General features: G+C 43.0%; 1 protein-coding gene across 1 annotated transcript in view; it reads left to right on the top strand.

Annotated features, from left to right (window-relative positions):
* LOC105483027 (uncharacterized) overlaps window positions 1-23,807 on the top strand; it is a 96,890-nt gene that overhangs the window by 14,063 nt on the left and 59,020 nt on the right. The window contains exons 5-8 of the mRNA XM_071094148.1: window positions 357-962; window positions 10,164-10,325; window positions 14,112-14,158; window positions 21,119-21,294. Of these exons, the coding sequence (XP_070950249.1) occupies window positions 357-962; window positions 10,164-10,325; window positions 14,112-14,158; window positions 21,119-21,294 (991 nt within the window). The remainder of the gene's footprint in view (window positions 1-356; window positions 963-10,163; window positions 10,326-14,111; window positions 14,159-21,118; window positions 21,295-23,807) is intronic.

The raw sequence follows: 23,807 nt of genomic DNA, 5'->3' as shown, positions 1-23,807 counted from the left end.
ATTTTGTAAAAACAGTTTTTTAATTCAAAACATACTTTTGCACATTGAAAAAAAAAAAGTTTTGCACAGGTTGAACACAGAGTGCCCAGAGTTGGTAGTGGGAAGATGAGGTCATAGGAGTGTGGCTCTAAATTTCCGAGCATTGCCAGGGTTGATTTGGATTGGGTCAGAAATATCAACTGATAACGACGAAAAAGGGAAAAAGGATGGCAATCCAGAGGGAGGGGCCGAGGCCTCCCCCAGTCACCCACAGTAGCATCCTTGCAATGTGTTCCTTGCACCGGTCCCCTAAGTCCCTCCCGCGCTAGCCGCCCGGTCCCGCCCGGCCCCGCCCCTCCTGGGCCCTGCCCCTCCAGACCCCGCCCTTCTCCGCCCCGCCCCTCTCTCGCCCGGGCCCCACCCCTTCCCGGGCCCCACTCCTGGAGCGCACCTTTCCCGCGCCCGCCTCAGTCTTTGCCCGCCATCCGGCCTCCCGGCGGTTGCGTGCTCCGCCCCCTCCCTCCGCGACGGCGCTCGCCTTCCCCGCCCCGCAGGCCTCACTCGGTTCAGGGCGGTTGGCCGCACGCCTGTCGGGGCGGGGCTGGAGCGGGCGACCGAGCCAATGGGGCGCGGCGGCGGCGGCGGTGGCTGTTGCGGTGGCTGTTGCGGTGGCTGTTGCAGTGGCTGTTGCGGTGGCTGTTGCGGTGGCGGCTGTGTGGGACCCAGACGGGCTGAGATGGAGGCAGAGGGAGGCGGAGGAAGGCGGCGTCGGCGGCAGCGGCGGAGGGAGGAAGGTGGCGGCGCCCGTCCTGCTGAGAGTGTCGGTGCGGCGGTGGGAGAGAGTAACCGACATGCAGTGTGCCTCGCCGCCGGGATCCTGCTCTCCATCTGCGCCTACCATGTGGAGCTGGAGAAGAAGCGGGACCACGGGCCCTCTGCGACCTGGGACCGTGGATGAAGTGCTCCGCTGCGCTTGCCTCCAGGTAGCCGGCGTTGGGGAGTGGGGCCGGGAGCGGCCGAGCGGGGCGAGCGCGGAGGCCGAGGCCGGGGAGCGCGCGGCTGGAGCTCGGGACTGGAGGCCGCGGGGACCGGGCCGCGCGGGGGACTGACGTGGTCGGGCCGGGCGGGGGGCCACCCGAGCCCAGGTCGCGGGGAGGAGGTGGCGGTGCCGCGAGGCAGCCGGGGAGGAATGAGGTGGCAGAGTGCAGCCGGGAGGCCGGGGCAGAAGGGGAGCGGTCGGGCGGGCTGGGACCGGGCTGGGCAGGAGCGCGAGGGGGCTGCGAAGGGTGGGTCTCGGCCGGCTTGACAGGTTTCCTGGTTCTCGGGAGGCGGCCGGGGGTGTGGGACCCTGTCCGCCGCACCCGCGAGACCAGCGGCCGCCTCTTGTCCCCACCATCGCTGCAGCCGATGCTCTGGGGCGGGCTCCGACCCAAGGAGGGTTGCATTTCCCACTGTCTTCGTGATGCTGGGTCAGGTGTTTCCGTGGTCAGGCCTCTTTGTACTCCAGCGCTGGTGAGAATTTGCAGACTTACTGGGACGGTGACATTTGCGGATAAACACGAATTTGACCCTATTCTGGAAGAAGTTTCCGGCACTTAACATATCTGATTTCTTGGATTCCCCATCGTGTATTTCAGTGTGCCAGGAAGGGGGAAATGGTCTGAGTTCGAGTCTAGTTTAAGCTTCATTGGAGTAAAAGACAAGTATGTTATGTTTATGGCGGTGTTTTAGGCATTGGGATGACTTTTAAACATTGTTGCTTATTAATATAATAGGATACCCATAACGGATTAAAAACACACGCTTTGCTATACTGGAGCTATTGGTTTGGTTACTGATCATTTTAGTTTTTTTTTTTTTTTAAGGTTGTAATTGGTTTGTCTGTTAGGTTTTATTTTAATGCATTAAATTTCCCTAGGCAACTTACTTTGAAAAAGGGGGGAATTTACATTTTAAAAGAGGCTGCTTTTTTTTGTTTTATGGGGTGATTAAAAACATAACAAAAGTCGAAGGAATGATTTCAAAATTGGTAGGTTAGGATTTTAATAGAGACTATGTCTGATATTTAGATGTTTGTTAACAGTAGTCACATTTGAGCGATTTCTTCCCCTCCTGTTGATTGGTAAATTGGTATGTATCAGAAATGTATAGCTCACTAGTTTATTTCGACTCACATATTGTTGATTACATAACAAGGTAGCCTTGGTGTCTTGTTATTGGTTACAAACTTTAGGGAGCTGATCTTTCCACTTAGCTTTTTTCATAGACCAGATACTCTCTCGTTTGCTCTTAAACAAAAATCGTGTTGCTTTTTACAGGGGAAATAATTATCATAGGGCCAAATGAAACATTTTAAAAATGCATTTAAAATGTAGGTATCAGGTTACAGGGGAAAATACACGGATGTGACAAAAAGCTCACATTTGTTGTTGGTTATTTAGACCAAGGTTAATAGGCTGATTAGACTCTCAGATACTCTTTGAGAACCATTGAGTGTATTTTATGCAAATATTTTTATGTTATTTCCACTGTCAGGACTTTTAAACTTGTAAGTACCTTACACCCAAAGTTAGTTGAATGAATAAATACATAAGAAAGAAATGTAGTAGCACATTTCAAGTATTTAAGAAAGAAGAGCTAAAAATAACTTTTGATCCTAGTTTAATATGGAATTTAAGCAGAATTTTTACCAATTTTTGATTTTTTTTTTGAAACAAGTAGTCTATAATGAATGGACCTTTTAACATTGGGGCATGGAAAGAGTACTTTACTGTATGCTTAAGTTGTTTTATTTTTTGAGACGGAGTCTTGCTGTTGTTGCCCAGGCTGGAGTGCAATGGCGCGATCTTGGCTCGCTGCAACCTCCGGCTCCGGATTCAAGTGATTCTCCTACCTCAGCCTCCCCAATAGCTGGGATTACAGACTCCCGCCATCATGCCAGGCTAATTTTTGTATTTTTAGTATAGAGGGGGTTTCTCCATGTCGGCCAGGGTGTCTCAAACTCCTGACCTCGGTTGATCCGCCTGCCTCGGCCTCCCAAAGTGTGGAATTACCACCGTGAGCCACTGCGTGAGCCTTAAGAATTTTAAGTTCTTAAAATTGCCGTTTCTTGGCTGGGCACGGTGGCTCACGCCACAATCCCTACCCTCTGGGAGGCTGAGGCAGGCGGATCAACTGAGGTCAGGAGTTTGAGACAGGCCTGGCCAACATAGTGAAACCCCATCTCTACTAAAAAATACAAAAATTAGCCGGGCGTGGTGGCGCATGTCTGTAGTCCCAGCTTCTCGGTAGGCTAAGGCAGGAGAATATCTTGAACCCAGGAGGCAGAGGTTGCAGTGAGCCGGGATCGCGCCATTGCACTGCAGCCTGGGCGACAAGAGTGACTCCATCTCAAAAAATAAAAAATAAATAAAAAAAAATAAGAATGAACTTTTCTTTAAAAAAGAGAGTTTCGAACCATTTAATCAGCATACACTCTAAGTATTCTCATAGTTATATATCCTGCAAGAGCTCTGTGTTTGTGCACCATAAAACATCAAGTAGTATATTAAAAGTATATATAAGTACATGTAAGACTAAAGGTAACTGGATATCTTCATAGTTTTCAATGTGAATTTAATATGTTGTGACTGAAAGTGATGTTTCGTTGTATAGCTGTGGACATAAAATAGTTTAACTTAGATGCTTGCTAAAGGAGGACGGGTAAAAATAAGATACGCTAATAAGAAGAGTAAATAACTTATTTGCCAGCTATACAGTGAAATTATTTTAAGAAATTTGTTCAATTTGATGAGCCTGTTTATAAACTAATTGCAAAAATCAAGTAGTTTATAAACTAATGATTTCATAAATGAATTTACAAATCAACTTGTTTTTCAAGTAGTTTATAAACAGGCTGATCAAAATCACATGTGTGTATATACATATATAATCACATATATTTGTACATGTATAGACTCATTTTCTTTTGGAAGTTGGTAGACAAAATATTGAAAGTTTTTATTTTGTCAACCTGAAAGAGACTTTAGATGAAAGTTGATTATTGGAGACCTCAAGTTAGTTTATTATGATAGTGATTGCCATGTAGCAGTACTATTCCAAATGTGACTGTTTTAGGAAAAGACAGTTTGAGCCCAGAGGAAAGTTAACAGATGAAAAAGATTCCGAAGAAAGTAATCTTCGAGGATCCAGAGTCAGCACGTGGTTTTGGATTGCTTAAACTCACTTTATTCTCACTTCACAATCCCTAAATGTCTTTTTTTTTTTTTTTTTTTTTTGAGACGGAGTCTCGCTCTGTCCCCCAGGCTGGAGTGCAGTGGCCAGATCTCAGCTCACTGCAAGCTCCGCCTCCCGGGTTCACGCCATTCTCCTGCCTCAGCCTCCCGAGTAGTTGGGACTACAGGCGCCCGCCACCGCGTCCTGCTAGTTTTCTGTATTTTTTAGTAGAGACGGGGTTTCACCGTGTTAGCCAGGATGGTCTCGATCTCCTGACCTCGTGATCCGCCCGTCTCGGCCTCCCAAAGTGCTGGGATTACAGGCTTGAGCCACCGCGCCCAGCCGACAATCCCTAAATGTCTTAACCCAAACAGAATAAGGTAGAGATTAATGAGAGAATCTTGAGGGGCATCTGTGTTTTAAGTAAAGTCCTCTATTATTCTGGGGAGGCATAATGATGGGAAGTTCCAGACTTTTAGATTTCTAAAGAAATATTTTCCCCAAATTAGGAGGCTACAATAGAAATGCTGATTTTTTAATTCTACCAGGTACAGCCAATAAAAAGAGTAACACACCACTATCTCCTATCACCATCATTTCATTTAACAAGAGGATAATTCCATTCAAACAATTTGAAAGAACAGAATCTCTCAGAATAAAAGATCTTTAAATGGGGAATCATTTAGCTCTATGGAAAAGTTTACTTTCAGACCAGCCTGGCCAACATGCTGAAAGCCCGTCTCTAGTAAAAATACAAAATTATCTGAGCGTGGTGGCATACACCTGTAATCCCAGCTACTCCAGAGGCTGAGGCAGGAGAATCACTGAAACCCTGGAGGCCGAAGTTGCGGTAAGCTGAGATCGCACCATTGCACGCCACCCTGCGTGACACAGCGAGACTCGGTCTCAAAAAAAAAAAAAAAAATTTACTTTCATGTTCTTACTATTTCCCATAAATCATTGAAAACTCTGCTGCAAACCTGCACCAGCCTGCCAGCTAACATTAAGTTAGCACTCCCTGCCCCCTTGGTTTGGTACACTGCGCTCAAATCTAAGGAATCTGTGTGGGCTTCCAGCCCTCCCGTTCTTAGACTTGTAGCCTTATCTTCATGATGCCTCAGTTTCTTATCTTAATTAGGGATTTTAACATCTACTTAGGGCCTGGTGCAGTGGTTCACACCCATAATCCCAGCACTTTGGGAGGCTGACACCTGGCAGACCTCTTGAGCTTAGGTTTCAGACCAGCCTGGGCAACAGGGCAAAACCCTGCCTGTGCAAAAAATACAAAAGTTAACCAGACATGGTGGCGCATGCCTGTATTTCCAGCTTCTTGGGAAGCTGAGGTGTGAGGATCACTTGAGCGTGGGAGGCCGAGGTCCATAGTGAGCCGTGATGGTGCCACTGCACTCCTGCCTGGTTGGTAGAGAGAGACCCTGTCTCAAAAAAGAAACAAATAAACCAAAAAAACCTACTTTGCTAGATGAGTGTTAGGATGAAAAGTGATACATGTATGTTCCTGAAATAAAGTTTGTCCTCAGTTGTAGCTGTCACCATTGATTGGAGATGTTCCTTTTTTTTTCAGTGTTTGATAATAAGTGCCTTTAAGTATAATAAGTTTCTTGTATATACTTGTTTATATATTTGGATGTTAATTGTTTTAATGTAGCATATTGCTGACATAAAGACGTGTTCATTTAAAACAATTTTGAAGTTGTTTTTGAAGAGAAAGTAATATGCGGAATTTTTTTTTTTTTAGATGGAATCTTGCTCTGTCACCCAGGCTGGAGTGCAGTGGTGCGATCTCAGTTCACCTCAACCTCTGCCTCGTGCATTCAAGTGATTCTCCCATCTCAGCCTCCCGAGTAGCTGGGATTTCAGGCACCTGCCACTATGCTTGGGTAAGTTTTGTATTTTCAGTGGAGACAGGGTCTCGCCATGTTGGCCAGGCTGGTCTTGAACTCCCGACCTCAGGTGATCCACCTGCCTCAGCCTCCCAAAGTGCTGAGATTACAAGCGGCATCCACTGTGCCCGGTTTTAATATGCAAAATATTCTATGTAAGTATTTCCTGTATATTAGACTCCCTCTACGAAGGGTTTCTATGTAAGCATAGTACAAATGATCTGGAAAGGCTCATAGACTTGGCAAATCTATGTTTCTTAAAACTATAAAAATAGTCTGGTTGTCCTATGGTATATGTATAGGACATATACTATAGGGGATTGGTTCCAGGACCCCTGTTTTTACCAAAATCCTGGCATAGTCAAGCCCCCACTGTGGGCCCTGCAGAACCTGGGTATATGAATAGTTGGGCCTCCATATATGCAGGTTTCATTCTGCATTTGGTTGAAAAAGATCCACATGTAAGTGGGCCCACACGGCTTAAACCCGTGTTGTTCAAGGGTGTACTGCATTTGAAAATCAAGTCCACAAAAAACTTGCCATGTTTTACAAAATGTTGAATTTTACTACCTCCCCCATATCAAAATGTTGGATTATTACCTCTCCTGTATCTTAAAGTGCAATCTATTTACTACCCCATTGAGATAATGAGACTTTTAGAATTAGAATAGAACCTTGAGCCGGACATGTTGGTTCACACCTGTAATCCCAGCTGATGTGGGTGGGTCACTTGAGTTTAGGAGTTTGAGACCAGCCTGGCCAACACAGTGAAACCCTCTCTCTACTAAAATTGCAAAAAAATTAGCTGGGTATGGTGGTGGGTGCCTGTAATCCCAGCTACTCAGGAGGCTGAGGCAGGAGAATCACTTGAACCTAGGAGACAGAGGTTGCAGCGAGCTGAGATCACACCACTACACTCTAGCCTGGGCAACAAGAGCCTTAAAATAAAAAAGCCGGGTATGGTGGCAGGCACCTGTAATGCCAGACAGGAAAATCACTTGAACCTGGGAGGAAGAGGCTGCAGTTAGCTGAGATCGCGCCATTGGACTCTAGCCTGGGCAACAAGAGAAAACTCCATCTCCAGAAAAAAGATCGTAGAAGTATTTACTGCTCCTTGCTTTGTCTGAGATTCACAGGTTAAGTGACTTGCCCAACACAGGTTGTTGTTATCTTGGGCAGGATATCTTGGACAAATTGGGACTTGACACCTGGCTTCCAGAGTCCCCTTTGCACCCTACTGCCTGAGCCTGGAAGTTCTAGATGAGTTTGAACAACATAGTGAGGCCCTGTCTCTACAAAAAATAGCCAGGCATGGTAGCATGTACTTGTAGTTCTAGCTACTCAGGAGGCTGAGGTGGGAGGATCGCTTCAGCCTGGGAGGTTGAGGCTGCAGTGAGTTGTGATCATGCTACCGCACTGCAGAGAGGGCCACAGAGCAAGACCCTCTCTCTCTCAAAAAAAAGAAAGGGTTGAAAGTATGTCTTCTTTTTAAAAAATAGAAGGCCAATATAGATATAACAGAAATTGTCATATTGTCAGATTCTTTTCTGTACTCAGCCCTAACAAAACATGCTGTCTTCAACTTTACTTAGTTGAAGACAACTTTAGTTGAAGACAGAAAAGTTCTAATTTGGGTTCCCTTTATCCAAGGAGTCTCCACTTTTGCTGTGTATTGTTCAAACTGAAAAGAGACTTTGTATTTAATCTCAGATGTCATTAAGTACTTGAAATAAATTAGATTTCTAGTTAAATTAAGAGCTGCTTCAGGTTCTTAATTAGTAGTACATTCAATAGTCAGGAATACACACCGTTGTTGTTGAGACGAAGTTTCGCTCTTGTTGCCCAGGCTGGAGTGCAGTGGCATGAACAAGGCTCACAGCAGCCTCGACCTTTCAGGCTCAAGGGATCCTCCCATTTCAGCCTGAAGTTTCTGGGACCACAGGTGTGTGGCCACACGCCTGGCTCATTTTTAGTTGTTTTTTTTTTTTTTTTTTTTTTTTGATACGGAGTCTCGCTCTGTCGCCCAGGCTGGAGTGCAGTGGCCGGATCTCAGCTCACTGCAAGCTCCGCCTCCCGGGTTCACGCCATTCTCCTGCCTCAGCCTCCCGAGTAGCTGGGACTATAGGCGCCCGCCACCTCGCCCGGCTAGTTTTTTGTAGTTTTTAATAGAGATGGGGTTTCACCGTGTTAGCCAGGATGGTCTCGATCTCCTGACCTCGTGATCCACCCGTCTCGGCCTCCCAAAGTGCTGGGATTACAGGCTTGAGCCACCGCGCCCGGCCATCATTTTTAGTTTTTTGTAGAGACGGGGGTCTTGCCATATTATCTGGATGGGTCCGGAACTCCTGGGCTCAAGTAATCTGCTGGCCTCAGCCTTCTAAAGTGCTGGGATTAAAGGCATAAGCCACCGTGCCCTGCTTGCCTTCTTTTTCAAGTTGGTCAGTTCTCCTTGCAATGAATGCCTTTCCCCTTAAATTTGAAAACCTGAGGAATTACTGACATAGAAAATTTCCATTTCTTTCTCTCTCTCTCTCTTTTTTTTTTTCCTGAGATGGAGTCTCACTCTGTCACCCAGGCTGAAGTGCAGTGGCTCGATCTCAGCTCACTGCCACCTCGGCCTCCTGGGTTCAAGCGATTCTCCTTCCTCAGTCTTCCGAGTAGCTGGGACTACAGGTGCCCACCACCATGCCCAGCTAATTTTTGTATTTTTTAGTAGAAACAGGGTTTTCACCATATTGGCCAGGCTGATCTCGAACTCCTGACCTCAGGTGATCCACCCGCCTCGGCCTCCCAAAGTGCTGGGATTATAGACTATGAGCCACCGCGCCCGGCCTGTCCATGGATTTTTAAAAAAATGTGCTTTGAGCAATCTAAAACGAAAGCAGTCTGCCTAAAATTTATATTCATATATTTCTACTATATTACAGATACTGATTTTGTGGAGCTATGATTTCATAAGATATTTTAACAGTAATGAAACATTTTATAATTTTGTATATTGTTATTTTCTAAAAAGTTTAGTTATTTAAGTGCAAATGCAAAGGACAGGAGTGATCATATTGAAGCACTAGGAGAAGACTGTGGGTAAAAATTCAACCTCAAATATGCAAATATTTAACTTCCTATGTGAAAATAATGTCGTTTTACAAAAGAAAAATGAACATATTTGTTTGCAAGGTGTTCTTATACACACACACACACATATACACACACACACACGTGCGCGCCTTTAGAAATGGTAACCAGGCCGGGTGCAGCGGCTCACGCCCGTAATCCTAGCACTTTGGGAGGCCAAGGTGGGTGGATCACCTGAGGTTAGGAGTTTGAGACCAGCCTGGCCAACATTGTGAAACCCTGTCTCTACTAAAAATACAGAAATCAGCTGGGTGTGGTGGCATGCGCCTGTAATCCCAGCTACTCGGGAGGCTGAGACAGGAAATTGCTTGAACCTGGGAGGCAGAGGTTGCCGTGAACCTAGATTGCACCATTCTACTCCAGCCTGGGCCACAGAGCAAGATTCTATCTCAAAAAAAAAAAAAAAAAAAAAAAAGAATATGGTAACCAATCTATATTCTTTTTAGGTGATCTTTGAAAAACAAAAGCAAAGCAAATCTATCTGCAAACACATCTAGGTGGGGCAAGAGTGTGTGAAAATGGGACATTAATTAAGACTGATTGATGGAATAAGTGATGTAGAAAGCAGACAAAGTCCCTTCCACAATTTTGATGAAAGTTCTTTCAATTTGTCTCATCACTCAGCTTAATAAGAAATAAAATCGAAAATAATTTACATTGTCCTACTATTTACATTTTACTAACTCCGTATCTGTAGAGGTATAAGGGATTTTTAGAAGAGAAACAAGGTTGAGACTTTTAAATGTGAATTTGGATAAAAGATGAATCTTCAAAAGTATTGATAATTTTGGAAAATAATTTTTAAGAAAGGCATGACAGCCAGTGATTATCTAGTTAGGCAATTTGTTGCCAGGGATTGTGAAGCTTTACTATAAAAACTGTAGGATGAACAATGAATCCTTGATGCTGAGATTTTGTCTTCTTTTTTAATAGGTGGACATTATACCACTGATTACCAAAGCAGACACAATTTCTAAACATGATTTACAGATGTTTAAGAGTAAGATAATGAGTGAATTGATTAGCAGTGGCATCCAGATATATCAGCTCCCAACAGATGAAGAAACTGCTGCTCAAGCAAACTCCTCAATTAATGTAAGTTTCAGTAACAATATCTGACAAAGAGGCTATAAATGAGTGTTTATTTTATCCAGAATCTAGTGTGAGAATTTTTACATTTTCTTCATTTTGAAAAGTGTCTGCTGAGAATTGATTCTTTGTAAGCAGATTTATTTAGATTTAATTCAAACACCGTGTTCCTCAAGGATACTGGCCTATAATTTTCTTCTTGGAAGTATATTTTCTTGCTTTGATATCAAGGGGATGCTGCCTCATAAAATGACTCTGAAGGTGTTACCTCCTTTTTCTATTTTTTCAAAGAATTTGAGGATGTTTTATATTAAAATTTCTTTGAGTGTTTGGTAGAATTTACCCATGAAGTAATCTGGTCCTACGCTATATTTTGGAGTTTTGAAAAATTACTTCTTTATTTTCTCTATTTTTTATTGGTCTCTTTAAGCTCTCTATTTATTCTCCATTCAGTCTTGGTAGGTTATATGTTTCTAGTCATTTCACCATTTCTTCCAAGTTGTCAAATTGGTTGATTTATAATTGTTCATGATAGTCCCTTATAATTCTGTTTATTTCTGTAAGAAATAAATTTCTGTAATAAGTTGTAATATCTTCTCTTTCATTTCTTATTTTATTAACATGTTCTCTATTTTTGCCCTTAGTCAAAGTAAGGGCTTTGATTTTGATTTTTTTTCCCCAAAATCAACTCTTAGCTTAATTGATTAATGTTTTTGTTTTATTTTTTGAGACAGAGTCTCACTCTGTTGCCCAGGCTGTAGTGCAGTGGCACAATCTTGGCTCACTGTAACCTCCATCTCCCGGATTCAAGCGATTCTCCTGCTTCAGCCTCCTGAGTAGCTGGGATTACAGGAGCGTACCACCACGCCTGGCTAATTTTTGTATTTTTAGTTCAGACAGGGTTTCACCATGTTGGCTGGGCTGGTCTCGAACTCCTGGCCTCAAGAGATCTCCTAGGATTACAGGTGTGAGCCACCGTGCCTGGCCGATTAAAACTTTTAAAATTCTCTATTTCATTTATTTATGCTCTAATCTTTATTATTTCTTTCCTTCTGCTAATTTTTTTTTTTTTTTTTTTTTTTTTTTTGGTGTAAGGTTAGGTTGTTTATTTGAGATCTTTTTGGTTTTTTTTGAGACAGAGGCTCCCTCTGTCGCCCAGGCTGGAGTGCAGTGATGCAATCTTGGCTCACTGCAATCTCCACCTGCCAGGTTCAAGCAATTCTCCTCCCTCAGCCTCCCGAGTAGCTGGGACTACAGGCATGTACCACCATACCCAGCTAATTTTTTTTGTATTTTTGGTAGAGACGGTGTTTCACCATGTTAGCCAGGCTGGTCTTGAACTCCTGACCTCAGGCAATCCACCTGCCTCGGCCTCCCAAAGTGCTGGAATTACAGGCATGAGCCACCATGCACAGGCGAGATCTTTTTTTAAGAGATGTAGGTGTTTACTACTATAAACTTCTTTTGTTTTTTATTTTAGATTCAGAGGGTGTAAGTGCGTATTTGTCAAATAGATATATTGCATAATGGTGAGGTTTGGCTTCTAGTGTAACTATCCTGAGATAGTAAACTTTGTACCCAACAGATCTTTTTTTTTTTTTTTTTTTGAGACATGGTCTCACTCTGTTGTCCCAGCTGGTGTGTAGTGCCTTGATCACATCTCATTACCAGTAGATAATTTTTTGACCATCAACCTCCTTCCAATCTCTGCCTTTTGGAGTCTTGTTATCTGTTGTTTCCATCTTTATGTCCTTGTGTACTCATTGTTTAACTCCTGCTTATGAGAACATGTGGTACTTGATTTTCTGTTTCTGAGTGATTTCACTTAGGATTATGGCCCCCAACTCCATCCATGTTACTGCACAGAGCATGATTTCTTTTTTTTATGGCTGCATAGTATTTCATGGTGTAGATGCACTACATTTAAAAATTCCAGTCAACTGTTAATGGACATTTAGGTTAATTCCATGACTTTACTATTATAAGTAGGAATGTAATACACATATGAGTGAAAGTGACTTTTGTATATAAGGTTTACTTTCAGGTAGATGCCTAGTATAATCACTGGGTCGAATGGTAGCTCTATTTTTAGTGCTTTGAGAAATCTCTATATTGTTTTTCATAGAGTTTGTGCTAATTTATGGTCCCACCAACAGTGAATAAGCATTCATTATTCTCTGCATCCACACCAACATCTGTTGTGTTTGCAGTAATAGCCATTCTGACTATGTAAGATGATATTGTGTGTGCGTGTGTGTGTGTGTGTGTGTTTGAGTGTTTGAGAGAGTCTCGCTCTGTCACTCAGGCTGGAGTGCAGTGAAATGATTTCAGCTCATTGCAACCTCCGCCTCCTGGGTTCAAGCAATTCTCCTGCCTCAGCTTCCGGGGTAGCTGGGATTACAGGTGCTCACAACCAAGCCCAGCTAATTTTTGTGTTTTTAGTAGAGTTGGAGTTTAACCTTATTGGTCAGGCTGTTCTGAAACTCCTGACCTCAGGTGATCCACTCGCCTTGGCCTCCCAAAGTGCTGGGATTACAGGTGTGAACCACTGTGCCCAGCCTTTATTGTGGATTTAATTTGCATTTCTCTGATGATTGGTGATGTTGAGCAAGTTTTCATATGTTTGGTGGCCACTTGTATGTCTTCTTTTGAGAAATGTCTGTTCATATCCTTTGTGGTCTTTTTAATGGGGTTGTTTATTCTTGGCTGTTGTTGAGTTGTTTGTGTTCTTTGTAGATTCTGTGTATTAGTCCTTTTTCAGATGCAAAGTTTGCAAATATTTTGTTTCTATTGTGTAGATTGTCTGTTTACTCTGTTGATCATTTCTTTTGCTGCGCTCTTTAGTTTCAGTCCCATTTGTGTATATTTGGTTTTGTTGCATATGCTTTTCAGGACTAATTTATGAATTATTTGCCTAGGCCAATATCTAGAAGAGTTTTTCCTACATTTTCTTCTAGGATTTTTATAGCATCTGGTGTTTCATTTAAGTCATTAATGCATCTTGGGTTAAAGTTTGCATATGGTAAGAGATGGGGATTCAGTTTCATTCTTTTGCCTATGGGTAGCCAATTTTCCCAGCACGATTTATTAAATAGAATGCCCTTTCCCCATTGTTTATTTTTGCCAACTTTGTCAAAGATCACTTGTATGTAGGCATGTGGCTTTATTACTGGTTGTTTATTCTCTTTTCTTTCACAATTTTTTTCTCCCTTTTTTAGCTGTATCCTTCCTAGCAACGGACTGTTTATTCTGTTCTATTAATCAGTCCGTTTTTGTACCAATGCCATACTGGTTTATTTAGTATTGCATTATAGTATAATTTGAAGTCAGACACATGATGCCTCTGGCTTAGTTCTTTTTCTTAAGATTACTTTGGCTATTTAGATGCATTTTTGGTTCCATATGATATTTAGGATCATTTTTTTCTAATCCTGTAAAAAATGTTATTGGTAATTTGATAGGCATTGTGGTGAATCTTTAGGTTGCTTTAGTTAATATGGTCTCGGTAATGTTATTGATTCTTCCAATCGAAAAATTCCATAAATTTTTGGAATAGTTTCAGTAAGATTGATACCAGCTCTTCATTGTACTTCTGGCAAAATTTGGCTGTAAACCCATTTGTTCTTGTTTTTTTCGTTTGTTTGTTTGTTTGAAATTATTTTATTACTGAATCTATTTCATTACTTGTTATTGGGCTATTTAGGATATCTATTTTTTTCCTGGTTCAGTCTTAAGAGGTTGTATGTTTCCAGGAATTTATCCATTTTCTTTCTTTCTTTTTTTTTTTTTAAGGAATATAAAACCATTATTGACAGCTGTTCACCAGTATTTACAATAAGGTAAACAACATACAGTTGGATAACATTCTCGTTACCACAAAGTTGTTTTTCCTGGCTTTTACTAAACCAGTAAAGCAAATGCTGAAAAGATTGAGTCTACATGTAAGGAATGAGTTGGGGTAAAGAAAAACATGTATGTCTTTTAGTTTACTTTTGTAATTTAAGCCATGAAGAGGCTTTTTTTTTTTTTTTTTTTTTTAGACAGAGTCTCGCTCTGTTGTCCAGACTGGAGAGCAGTGGTGCCATCTCAGCTCACTGAAATATCTGCCTCCCGGGTTCAAACAATTCTCTAGAAGAGGCCATTTTTTATTGCAGACTTGAAGAGCTATTATTCACTGGCTCCAAGCTGCTCTGGGTTGAAGGTCTGCGGCATCTCGCCCTGTGTGCCTCCAGCTCGAGCCACATCTGAGCAGGGAGGGATAAATTTAACGATTTTATCTAGGTTTTCTAGTTTGTATGCATAGAGATATTTTATTAGTTTCTGATGATCTTTTGTTTTCTGTGGTATCAGTTGTAATGTCAATTTTATCACTTCTGATTGTGCTTGTGCTTACTTGAATCTTCTCTCTTTTTTCCTGGTTAATCTAGCACCACATCAATTTTCTTTCTTTTCTTTTCTTTTTTTTCTCTGAGACAGAGTTTCACTTTGTTGTCCAGGCTGGGTGCACTGGCATGATCTTGACTCACTACAACCTCTGCCTCCCAGGTTTGAGCAATTCTCATGCCTCAGCCTCCTGAAGCTGGGATTACAGACACCTGCCCCCATGTCCAGCTGATTTTTTGTATTTTAGTAGAGACAGGGTTTCCCCATCTTGCCCAGGCTGGTCTTGAACTTCCTGAGCTCAGGCGATTCACCTGTCTCATCCTCCCGAAGTGGTAAGATTACAGGCATGAGCCACTGTGCCTGGCCTAACACCATATCAATTTTCTTATCTTTTTCAAAAAACAAAACAGGTCTTTTGAACTAACACAGGTAAAAAATAAAGAAAATTTAAATAAATAAGAGGTCAAGAAATAGGAAATTATGTAAAGCAACCCAACTTATGAGTTGTAGGCATTCCTGAGAGAGAAGAGGAGAAGGTAAAAAGATTTGAAACATATTTGAGGGAATAATCAGAAAAACTCTCTTGGCCTTGCTAGAAAGGTACACATTCAGATGCAAGAAGCTCAGAGAATACCTGGAAATACTTTGCAAAATGAACTTCACCAGACTATCTAAAGTCAACTAGAAGGAAAATACTCTGAAAGAAGCAGGAGAGAAATTTCAAATCACCTATAAAGGAAATCACATTAGACTAACTACAGACTTCACAGAAGAAATTTTACAAGCCAGAAGTCAGTGGGATTCTATTTTCTGTCTGTCTTCTGCTTAGTCTAGCCTATTGTTAAAGCTTTCAACTGTAAATCGGTCCTTCAGTGTGTTTTTCATTTCTAGAAATTCCATTCTTTTAATTTATAGATATCTGTATTTAATTCACATTCTACATTGCTCTGATATCTTTGTGATGGTTTTCTTTTTTTTTTTGAGACGGAGTCTCGCTCTGTCGCCCAGGCTGGAGTGCAGTGGCGCGATCTCGGCTCACTGCAAGCTCCGCCTCCCGGGTTCACGCCATTCTCCTGCCTCAGCCTCCCGAGTAGCTGGGACTACAGGCGCCCACAACCGCGCCTGGCTAATTTTTTGTATTTTTAGTAGAGACGGGGTTTCACCGTGGTCTCTATCTCCTGACCTTGTGATCCGCCCGCCTCGGCCTCCCAAAGTGCTGGGATTACAGGCGTGAGCCACCGCGCCCGGCCTTTGTGATGATTTTCAATGTTCTCTTGGATCTCATTGAGCTTCCTTATAATCCATATTTTGAATTCATTATCTTTCATTTCAGAATTGTCATTTTGGTCGGTTAGGATCCATTGCCAGAGAGCTAGTGCGTCCTTTGGTAGCATCAAAACATTCTGCTTTCTTTTTTTTTTTTTTTAAATTCATGATGCCAAAGTTCTTATGATGGTTTCTTCTCATCTGGGAAAGTTGTCACTTCTTGTTTTTGAATTTCCTTTAATTTAGATGGGGCTTTCCCCCCTTGTGGGTGTAACTATAGCATCTATTGGGTAGGGGACTTTGGCTTTGTTTCTTTAGCCCTGTGCCCTTCTGTCAGTAGACTTTTTATTGGTTTGTGCCCTTTAACCTTCATGCCAGTAAGTGGCGCTCATGAGTAAGAGCCAGCTATGGCAGAAGCAGATGGTGTGTGTTTGATCTTTGTTTACTGTGATTTCGTCTCTGTTGTTTCAGGTGATAGGCTGGTCTATGTAATGCCTAGACTCTGAGTTGCCTGTTCAGCCCAGAGGGGAAGACAAAGCTGGGCAGAGCTGGACCACAAAGCTTACCCACCAACATCTCAAGATGAACGTGAACAGTAGCCTTTACAGGGGTGGCTGGGGCAGCTCCTGGTGAAATACTCACAGGTCTCTGTAGGGAGGGAGGAGCTGTACCAGCTCTGCCTCCTATGTAGGTAGGAACATGATCTCTTTCCCTATCCTACCCCTGTCCCACAGAGCTCATGACTGTTAGTTCAGACAGACACTGTAATCTACCTCCAGGTCATAATGTAGCCAAGAGCCATTGAAAATGCCTGTCTGATGACTCTTCATAGGAGCAGCCTCAGGGTAGGACCTCTTCCCTCAGCCCAATAGACAGCCCTGTGGCTTGCCTGTTCTCTCATGCAGGAACGCTGCTACTTTGTGTACACAGGGGAAGCAGCTTCACCTTTCAGCACAGGAGGGTGGGTTTCAGCTGCTGTAGTGTCGGCCGCCTGGGTCAGCACAGCCTTAGTCTCCAGAGGGAGTGATCAGGTGCCAGTGGTGGACTGGGCTAGCCATTTTCTTGATTCTCAGATCCCAAATGGTGTTCTGGATGGCATGCATAAGTACTGGAGGGACTGGATCAGAAACAGGCTGGCATATGTGTCCTCAGGTACCCAGGGTTCAGATGCTGGCTGTGAAAGAGAGGGGCAGGCTGGCCCCCACACAACTGGCAGAAAACTTAGGCAGGGGCAGGAAGAATGCTCAGGCAACTGCAGAATGCTAAAGCGACAGCAGTGCCAGGGCTGATTGCAAGTACCTGGGGCTGGGCTCTCAGAAGAGTGCCAGGCCACAGCTGAAATGATCAGATGGGAACATTGTTCTTAATTCTTTTTCTTTGAGACAGAGTTTTACTCTTGGTGCCCAGGCTGGAGTGCAATGATGGGGCCTCAGCTCACTGCAGCCTCTGCTTCCAGGGTTCAAACAATTCTCCTCCCTCAGCCTCCTGAGCAGCTGGCATTACAGGCACCTGCCATCACACCAGCTCATTTTTGTATTTTTAGTAGAGATGGGGTTTTGCCATGTTTTCCAGGCTGGTCTTGAACTCCTGACCTCAGGTGATTTGCCTTCCTCAGCCTCCCAGAGTGCTGGGATTACAGGCGTGAGCCACTGCACCCAGCCTGTCCTTTATTCTTAAAGGACAGTTTTTGGGGGGTAAAGTATTCATTTTGGTCTTTCTCTTTCTTCCAGTACATTGAATCATCCCACTGTTTCTTGACCTGCAAGATTTCTGTGGAGATACCCATTGATAGTCTTATGCAGGCTCCCTTATATGGGACAAGATGTTTTTCTCTTGCTGCTTTCAGAATTCTCTTTGTGATATAGGTCAGAGTATACAAAGATTCAGTTTGCAAAATGAGTAATTTCTTTCTTTCTTTTCTTTTTTTTTTTTTTTTGAGATGTATTCTCACTATGTTGTCCAGGGTGGGGTGCAGTGGCAGTGATCTTGGCTCACTGCAAGCTCTGCCTCGTTCTGAGATTTCTATAATGCGTACATTGGTTTTCTTGATGATTTTCTGTAAGTTCCATATGCTCTCTTCACTTTTTCCATCCTTTTTGTTATTGTTTATCTAATGATAATTTCAAATACTTTGTTTTAGAGTTCACTCGTTCTTTCTTCTGCTTGATTGAGTCTTGCATTGAAGCTGTCCACTAAAATTCTCAGTGCAATTATTTTACTTTGTAGAGCCAGAATTTTTGTGTGTTTTTTCTTTCTTTATTGAACTTCTAATTTTGTTCATGTATTGTTTTCCTGATTTCATTTTGTCATTTATCTGTATTTGCTTGAAGCTTATTTAGCTTTTTTTTTTTAGACAATGATTTTGAATTTTGCTGGGTGTGGTGGCTCACACCTGTAATTCCAGCACTTTGGGAAGCCGAGATGGGTGGATCACCTGAGGTCAGGAGTTTGAGGCTAGCCTGGCCAACATGGTGACACCCCGTCTCTACTAAAAGTACAAAAACTAGCTGAGCATGGTGGTGCGTGCCTGTAGTTCCAGCGGGAGGCTGAGGCAGAATCGCTTGAACTTGGGAAGTGGAGGTTGCAGTGAGTTGAGATCACACCACTGTACTCCAGCCTGGGTGACAGAACGAGACAAACAAACAAACAAATGTAATTATTTTGAATTCTTTTCAAGTAGCTTCATGGATCTTCATTATTTTAGGGCCTGTTAATGGCTCCGTATTGGGGATTTTTTTTTCTCTTTTTTTTTTTTGTGGGGTCATGTTTGACTTATTCCTCATGATCTTCATAGTCTTGCATTGGTCTTTGCTTATTTAAAGGAGCAATCTTGTCTTCTTGTCTTTAAAGACTCATTTTATTAGGTAAAGACACTCTCATCTTAGGCTCCCAACTGGTGTAACTACCTTAGGGACCATAGTTATGTAGGATTGATTGGGTCCTGGTCTTCTGTGGGTTCTGTAGTCAGTCTGTATGTGGGTGAAGCTCATGGAAGGAATTTGGACAAGGAGCTTCAGTGCTTCGGGCATGTGGGGTTGGAGCCAAGTCCACAGAGAAATGCGGATGCTTATAGGTCTGCTGAGTCTGCACTTAGTGTGTTTGCTACTAAGGTGTGAGCCTGTCTTCTTAAAGCGGCTTTCCTTGGTCTTCAAATGTACTAGAATATCATAATCTGCTATCTGGATCCCAAAGCTCCCACAATGGCACTTTTGTCCATAGATATTGCCAAATTAGCATTTTCTCGGGAGATAAGAACTGGGATCTCCTAGTCTCTTATCTTGCAGATGTCACTCTCCTTTAATTCTTTAATCTTGGCTTCTCTTATATCTGTGGACCTAATTATAATGACTATTAGAAATAAAATATTTTTTGGATAAATCCAACATCTGAACAGTCTCACAGCCAGTTTCTGTTGACCACTTTGTTTCTTTTTTTTTTTTTGAGATGGAGTCTCGCTCTGTCGCCCAGGCTGGAGTGCAGTGGCCGGATCTCAGCTCACTGCAAGCTCTGCCTCTCGGTTTTATGCCATTCTCCTGCCTCAGCCTCCTGAGTAGCTGGGACTACAGGCACCTGCCACCTTGCCCAGCTAGTCCTTTGTATTTTTTCGTAGAGATGGGGTTTCACCGTGTTAGGATGGTCTCGATTTCTTGACCTCGTGATCCACCCGTCTCGGCCTCCCAAAGTGCTGGGATTACAGGCTTGAGCCACCGTGCCCGGCCTGTTTCTTTTTTTAAGGGTATATTTTGTTTTATACATTGCATGTAATATTTTGTTACAAATGGGGTATTTTAGATACTGCATTGTGACAACTTGGGATGTGAGTTCTATCTCTTCCCCTAGAGCTTGTTATGTATTTGTTCAGTAACTGGCAGAATTGTTTGAGTAAAGTCTGTTTCTCCTCCTACAATGTTAAGCCTGTGATGTTGCTCCTCGTTAAGGTGCAGTTTTAGGCAGGCCCATAGACACACTGAATGAAGTGGTTTTGGTTGCCCTCTCTCTTTACCCATGATTGTACCCAGCTGATAAGCTCCACTAATTGCCAGCTGATTGCTCAATTGTTTGCAGCACTGCCTTGTTAACGATATTGTTCTCTAAATGAATTCTATCAAATTGTCTCCTTTTAAGGAATGATTTCTGAAGTCAGTGTTTGACGTTTATTGCAACCCAAGGATGCCTCCTCCCAGCTTTCTTATTGTTTGTTTTTGTCTTGCAAACTAGTTGGACTACAATTTAGCCTTTATTGGAATCTCCTTATAATTTTATTTCACCCCAACCTCCATCCTTCTTTTTTTTTTTTTTTTTTTTTGTGTGTGTGTATGTGATGGAGTCTCATTCTGTTGCCCAGGCTGTAGTGCAGTGGCATGATCTCGGCTCACTGCAACCTCTGCCTCTGAGGTTCAAGCAATTCTCCTTCCTCCGCTTCCTGAGTAGCTGGGATTACAGGCGCCCACCACCACGCCTGGCTAATTTTTGTATTTTTAGTAGAGACAGGGTCTCACCACATTGGCCAAACTGGTCTCAAACTCCTGAGCTCAAATGATCCACCCACCTCGGCCTCCCAAAGTGCTGGGATTACAGGTGTGAGCCACAAGCCCGGCCCCATCCTTCTTTTTAAATGTAAAATTTTTTTTTTTTTTTTTGAGTAGTTTTACATTTGTAGAAAAATTGAGCAGATAGAACAGAGAGATCTTAAGGCCCTCCCTTGATTTTCTTCTATTATTAACATCCTGCCTGAAGTGTGGTACATTTGTTACACTTAATGAGGCAATACTGGTAAGTTGTAAACTAAAGTTTGTATCTGACAAGTCTTCAGTGTTCGTGTTGAACATTGTATGGGTTTGAACAGATGTCTAGTGACCTCTATCCCATACTACAGTAACATTCACCGTAGTTTCACTGCCCTAAATATCACCTGTACTTGACCTATTCATTTCTGTCTCCTTCTCTTCCCTTTACCCTTGGCAACTATTGATCTTTTTACTCCATAATTTTCCATTTTGGGAATATCATATAGGTGGAATCATAGTTCGTGTAGAACTTTCAGATTGGCTTCACTCTACTTAGAAATAAGTATTTAAGGTTTCTCTGTGTCTTTTTTTGTGGCTTGATAGCTGATTTCTTGTTGTCATTGAATAATATTTCATGTTTAGGTACGCCACAGATTGTTTATCCACTCACCGATTGAAGGACATCTTGGATGCTTTCAAGTTTAGCAATTATGAACAAAGTTGCTATAAACATTTGTGTGCGGGCTTTTGTACAGACGCAAGTTTTCAACTTATTTGGATAAATACTGATGAGTGCACTTCTGGATCATATGGTAAAAGTACGTTTAATTTTGAAAGAAACTGCCCAAGAATCTTACAATGTGGCTATGCCATTTTGCATTCCCACAGGCAATGAGTGATAGTTCCTGCTGCTCTCTATCTTTCCCAGGATTCTGTGTTGTCAGTGTTTTGGATTTTGGAAATTAAAAAAAAATTTTTTTTCTTCTTGAGATGGAGTCTCATTCTTGTCACCCAGGCTGGAGTGCAGTGGTGTGATCTTGACTCACTGCAACCTCCACCTCCCGGGTTGAAATGATTCTCCTGCCTCAGCCTCCCAAGTATCTGGGATTACAGGTGTGCACCACCACAGCTGGCTACTTTTTTGTGTGTGTTTTTAGTAGAGATGGGGTTTCGCCACGTTGGCCAGACTGATCTCGAACACCTCACCTCAGGTGATCCAACCACCTCAGCCTTTCAAAGTGCTGGGATTAACAATGGGGAGCCACTGTGCCTGACCTAAAAATTTTTTTTAACTTTTATTTTAGATTCAGTGGTTGGAAATTTAATAATTGTGTAGTATCATGTATTTTTCTTTTAATTTGCAGTTCCTTGAGGATGTATGATGTTGATCATCTTTTTTACATGCTGATTTGTTATCTGAATATCTTTTCTGTTGACATGGCTATTTGGATCTTGTGCCCATTCTTAATTGGGTTGTTCATTTTCTTGTTGAGTTTTAAGAGTTCTTTGTATATTTTGGACATCAGTCCTTTATCAAGTGTGTGTTGTGTAAAGATTTTCTCTCAGTCTGTGGCTTATCTTGTTATCTTTAACAGTGTCTTTTGCTAGCAGAAGTTCTAGTTTTAATGAAGTCCAACTCATCAATTCTTTCCATTCATTGATGATGTCTTCAGTATTATATCGATGAAGTCATTGCTAAACCCAAAGTCACCTACATTTCCTTTTATGTTATCTGTTGCGAGGGAGTGATGACTATCTGGACTGGTGTAGGCATAAAAGAATTTACTGGCCGGGCTTGGTGGCTCATGCCTGTAATCCCAGCACTTTGGGAGGCCGAGGTGGGTGGATCACCTGAGGTCGGGAGTTTGAGACTAGCCTGACCAACATCGTGAAACCCTGCCTCTACTAAAAATGCAAAATTAGCTGGGCGTGGTGCTGCATGCCTGTAATCCCAGCTACTTGGGAGGCTGAGGCAGGATAATCACTTGAACCTGGGAGGCGGAGATTGCTGTGAGCCGAGATCACTCCATTGCAGTCCAGCCTGGTTAACAGGAGCGAAACTCCATCTCTAAAAAAAAAAAAAAAAGAATTTACCTCATTGAGGCAAAGGTTGCAGTGAGCCAAGATTGCACCACTGCCCTCCAGCCTGGGTGACAGAGTGAGAGTCTCTCAAAGAAAAGGAAAAAAAAAAAAGGAAAATTTTAGCTTGTTATAGGTAGGGAAGGTAGACTTATTAAAGAAAGTAGGAAAATACATTGCTAGGGAGGCAATGGGCGGCTTGCAACAAAGAAGCTGACTGCAAACAAAGGATTGCCTGAGATTTTATAAGCTAGTTCTTAGGCTGTATGCTGAAGAGGGCTTTGTGTAGCGCTGATAATGCCAAGGTTGTGATGCAAGATTCTTAGTCATTTTGCCAGCCAAGGACCTCTGGCCAGTGACACCCCCACCTGGGCCTTGCTTGGGCACGCTACCTGCCACACAGGAGGCTCCCCATCCACTTGGCCCAGTCTGGCTTGCACAGCAACTCAGCCTGCGGCTGGACCAGCATGCTCCAGCCTGCCTGTGTTATAGCTTCTACCTGAGATGGGGGGTTCACCAGCTCTTTTCTCACATCCAAGAAGAATGAGGATGCCCTGACAATTGAAGGATTAGGAAGGTAGAGAGAATTTTATTGAGTGATGGAACAGCTTTCAGTGGAGAGAGGACCTGGGGGCAGTTTCTCTCCTTGTGTGGCTAAGCCCAGGGCTTTTATGGGCTCAGAACAGGGGAGTGCATGCTGATTGGTTTGTGCATGTGCAAAAAGGTTAAAACAAAGGCACCACCCAAAGGTGGGCACAGCAATGTGAAAAAACAATTAGGAAGTGTAGGTGTATGTAAACCAGGTGAAGGGCGGGGATCAGTCAGAGGAAAGAGCACCAGGCAGGGAGTCAGCTTCTCAGTTCAGTCCGTGGATTTGACTCGTAGCTTGGCTTTTAGGCTTTAAATTGTCCTTGGCTTGGAGGTGGGATTTCCCTGGGGACTTGGCCCTATCTTTCTAGGCATTTGTCTGCCTCCTGCCACCATCAGTGCAGTGAGCTAACTTGCAATTTTTTTTTTTTTTTTTTTTTTGAGGCGGAGTCTCGCTCTGTCGCCCAGGCTGGAGTGCAGTGGCGCGATCTCGGCTCACTGCAAGCTCCGCCTCCCGGGTTCCCGCCATTCTCCTGCCTCAGCCTCCCGAGTAGCTGGGACTACAGGCGCCGCCACCACGCCCGGCTAATTTTTTTGTATTTTTAGTGGAGACGGGGTTTCATTGTGTTAGCCAGGATGGTCTCGATCTCCTGACCTCGTGATC

This window comes from Macaca nemestrina, chromosome 4 (genome assembly GCF_043159975.1).
Source record: "Macaca nemestrina isolate mMacNem1 chromosome 4, mMacNem.hap1, whole genome shotgun sequence".
Lineage (NCBI taxonomy): Eukaryota > Metazoa > Chordata > Mammalia > Primates > Cercopithecidae > Macaca > Macaca nemestrina.
The sequence above is the reverse complement of the archived record's forward strand: the minus strand, read 5'-3'. Positions and strand labels throughout refer to the sequence as shown.